The 3,614-nt window shown below is 64.1% G+C and overlaps 1 protein-coding gene across 1 annotated transcript in view; it reads right to left on the bottom strand.

The window, feature by feature from the left end:
• OXTR (oxytocin receptor) overlaps positions 1–3,139 on the bottom strand; it is a 7,114-nt gene extending 3,975 nt beyond the window's left edge. The window contains exons 1-2 of the mRNA XM_026052635.1: positions 2,209–3,139; positions 48–266 (exon numbers count right to left, since the gene is read on the bottom strand). Of these exons, the coding sequence (XP_025908420.1) occupies positions 48–266; positions 2,209–3,139 (1,150 nt within the window). The remainder of the gene's footprint in view (positions 1–47; positions 267–2,208) is intronic.
• Positions 3,140–3,614: the final 475 nt, after the last annotated feature.

Raw genomic sequence — 3,614 nt, forward strand, 5'->3', positions numbered from 1 at the left:
TCCCACGGGCCGCCCCGCGCCGGTCCAGCGCGCTCAGGGTGCAGCGTGCGGCGCGGCGCCGCGGCAGCCCAGCGCCAGCGACGAGGAGTTGCTGCGGCGGCTGCCCGGCAGCTCGCACGCCGGCCGGCCCTTGAGGTAGCGCGCGGAGCAGCAGAGGCAGCGGCGCGCCAGGTCGTGGAAGAGGTGCCCGGTGTAGAGCATGTAGATCCAGGGGTTGCAGCAGCTGTTGAGGCTGGCCAGCAGCATGGCGATGATGAAGGGCGATGCTGCGAGAGACAGCACGGCGCGTTAGCACATTGCATTAGCACCTGGGCCCCGGCGCCCCACCGACCACACCACAGCCCCTCCATCCCCCTGCAACGGGCGGCAGCAAGCAGGTGTGTTTGGGTTTGCCCTTCTCCTCTCTGTCTGTCTCATCTCTTTCCTTTTTCTTTTTTTTTTTTTTTTTTTAAGAAAACTGCTTTCCTATTGAAAACGTCCATGCAAAAATCCACTTAAAGCTTTTAATCTAGAAAAGCAGCCAAATAACGAGCCCTGATTTCCCAGTTCGCTTGCCAGCAGCTCACACGCAGCTCAGGTTTAAGTGGTGCCTGGCTTGCTTGGTGCTGGGACGCGCTCACAAGGCGCCGGCGTCGCTGACTCGGCGCGTGGCTGCAGCCGGGGCAGCCCAGCCCGGCTCTGCTGCGGGGACGTGAGCGCAGGGCAGCCGCAGGGCCTGGAGGCGGCTGCACCGCGGCCACACGCAGCCCCGGGGCGTCCCGCAAAGCAGCCTTYCAGAAACCCGTCCTGCAGCGCACGGCCGGCCCAGGGCTGCTCTGCGCCAGGCAGCAGGAGAGGCTGCGCGCCCCAAGGCCCCGTGCACATTCCCGACATGGAGATGCCTGGAGGGACCCATCTGCGCTGAGCACCCGCCTCAGGAAAGCAGTGCAGGAGCTGGGCTGTATCTCACGCCGGGACCGCTCAGCCCGTCTGCAGCTACATGCGGTCCCTGCAGCCGCCCAGCCCGGCTGCTGCAGCGCCACGCGAGGCTGCTCCCTGGGCAGGGTCCCAGCGGACGTGACACCTCTCCCCACCRAGCCCCTCGTTGGAGAGGCCGCAGGGCAGGGGCAGCCACGGGCAGCGCGAGGCAGCTGGGGCAGCCCGGCACATAGGACGACATGGGGCAACCTGATAGACAGGGCGGCACAGGGCAGCCTGAGGCAGCCCGGCATGCAGGGCAGCGCGGCACACACGGACACTGCAAGGCAGCCTGGCACACAGGGCAGTCCGGCACACAGGGCAGTGTGAAGCAGCCCGATCCACACGGGCACCACAAGGCAGCCTGGCACATGGAACAGCACAAGGGAGCCTGGCACACAGGGCAGYCCGGCACACACCACAAGGCAGCCCAGCACACAGAGCAGCACAAGGCAGCCTGGCACACAGATCAGCCAGGCACACAGGGCAGTGTGAAGCAGCCCAGCACACAGGGCAGCCCAGAATACAGGGCAATGTGAAGCAGCCCGGCACACAGGGCAGCCCGACACGCACGAACACCGCGGCCGGCACCAGCAGCAATCAGCCGGAGCGCTCCAGTGCGTGCTGTGCTCGCTATGGAGCTGACCGGAGCCAGGACGCTGCCCTCCTGTGGAGCCCGAGTGCTCGGGAGCCCGGCCCCACCGCACGCTGGGCCCCCATTTCCCGTCTCCAAACCAGGCAGTTTTCCTTTCACACTTCCCCGGTGCAACACGGGCTTGTCCAGCCCCGGGTGAGTGAATCCGAGCAGGGCAACCCTCCTTGCTGCCTGCAGCCTGCGACGGGAGCAGCGGGTGCCCAGCACCAAGAACAGCAAAACGGAGGCCATCCTCCAGGAGAGCCTTTCCCGCAAACCCGCAGGGTCCTGGCGAGCGGCACTGCAGGCAGCGCCGAGGCGAGGGCAGGGAGCAGAGCAGCAGGGAGCCCGGCGGCGCCGCGAGGGCAGCACGCAGCTGAGAGCAGCCCGGGGCAGCGCGGGGCCAGGGCAGCCTTGCACCACGCAGGACCCTCCCCGGGGCCCCAGCTCCAAGCCCGGCTCCTTCCTCCCTCCCGGCCCCTCCGGATTCAGAGCAGAGCATCAGGCTGCCAAGCGCAGCCTCCGTGTGTGCCGCCAGCCGCGGGCAGCAGGAGCATCCTTGGGAGCGCTCCCGGGCGATCCGTGCGGACACRCGGGCAGGGAAGGAGAGCACGTACCTTCGTGCGGCGCGTTTGTGTCCCACACAGACCACATCTGCACGAAGAAGAAGGGAGTCCAGCACACTACAAAAGCTAGCACTATGATGAAGGTCATTTTGACTGTCCGGATCTTGGCTTTGGAGATGAGCCGGGTGCTGCTCACCCTGGTGAAGGCCGCCCCGCCGCGGGAGCTGGAGCTCAGGCTCGTGCTGGGCCCATGAGCCGTCTTGAGCTTCACGTTCTGCCAGATTTTGAAACTRATGAGGCCGTAGCAGACACTCAGCATCAGCACGGGGATGATGTACACCATGAGGGTGATCCACGTCACGTAGGCTTTGGGGCCCCAGGGCTGGATAAAGTCTGCCCAGCAGTCATAGACCCCATTACCCACATCCCGCAGGGAAAATATGTGGATCTGAGGGATGCTGACCAGCAGGCACAGCAGCCAGGTGAGGAGGACGGAGACGCGGTCAGCTCTCCTGTGCAGAGACCTCAGCGGCTGACAGATGGCCAAGCAGCGGTCCAAGGACATGAGCAGGAGCATATAGGTGGAAGCGAACATCCCCACCACCTGCAAGTACTTGATGAGGCGGCAGAGGAAGTCCGGCCCGTAGAACCTGAAGGTGATGTCCCAGATGAGCTGGGGCAGCACCTGGAAGACGGCCACCACCAGGTCAGCAATGCTCAAGTGCTTCATGAAGAAGTACATGCGGGAGTGCTTCTGCCGGGTGGTGTGGATGGCCAGCAGCACGCAGAGATTGCCGCTCAGCGCCAGGAACAGGATGAGGCAGAGCACTGTCACCTCCACCTTGGCCATGTCCTCGTTCCTCTTCAGGGGGTCGGTGGTGCTGTTCCTCTTGGACGTCTGGTTCTCCAGCACCAGGCTGCCGTTCCCCAGTGAGCTGTTGCTCGTCCATAAGTTGCTCCCCACGAGGTACAGCTTATCCATGGCCAGCTGCTTCCCATGTAGAGCTCTGGTGCAGAGAAGCGGCAGGAAAAAGATCCCCTATGGCCGTGTCCTCTCGCAAAGCAGCCGTGGCTCCGACAGCGTCCCCTTCCCGACCGTCCCCTCCTCGGCAGCGGGAGCGTCCTCTGCTCCGGCTGGATGAGCCCAGGGCTCCGTCCTCGTCCTCCCCCGGGCAGAAGGGCTCTGGGCCAGCAACTCCACCCTGTCCCCTCCCAGGGCACTTGACGTCTCCTCGGACTCCAGCCCCCAGCAGGCGCAGAACGCGGAAGGAGCCTGGGGGAAAGAAGGAGCATTAGGGAAATAAATAAAAATAAATAAATAAATATCACAGAATGAGCACTGGGGAAAGGAAGGAGTGGTAGGGGGAAAAGATGTGTTGGGGAGGGGTGGGAAAGAAGCTCTGGGGGAAGGGAAAAGGAGCTTTAAGGAAAAGAGAAAAAAAAGGTGGGGGGGGAGG

The sequence above is a fragment of the Nothoprocta perdicaria genome, unplaced genomic scaffold (assembly GCF_003342845.1).
Source record: "Nothoprocta perdicaria isolate Ctin4 unplaced genomic scaffold, notPer1 scaffold_9, whole genome shotgun sequence".
Taxonomy (NCBI): domain Eukaryota; kingdom Metazoa; phylum Chordata; class Aves; order Tinamiformes; family Tinamidae; genus Nothoprocta; species Nothoprocta perdicaria.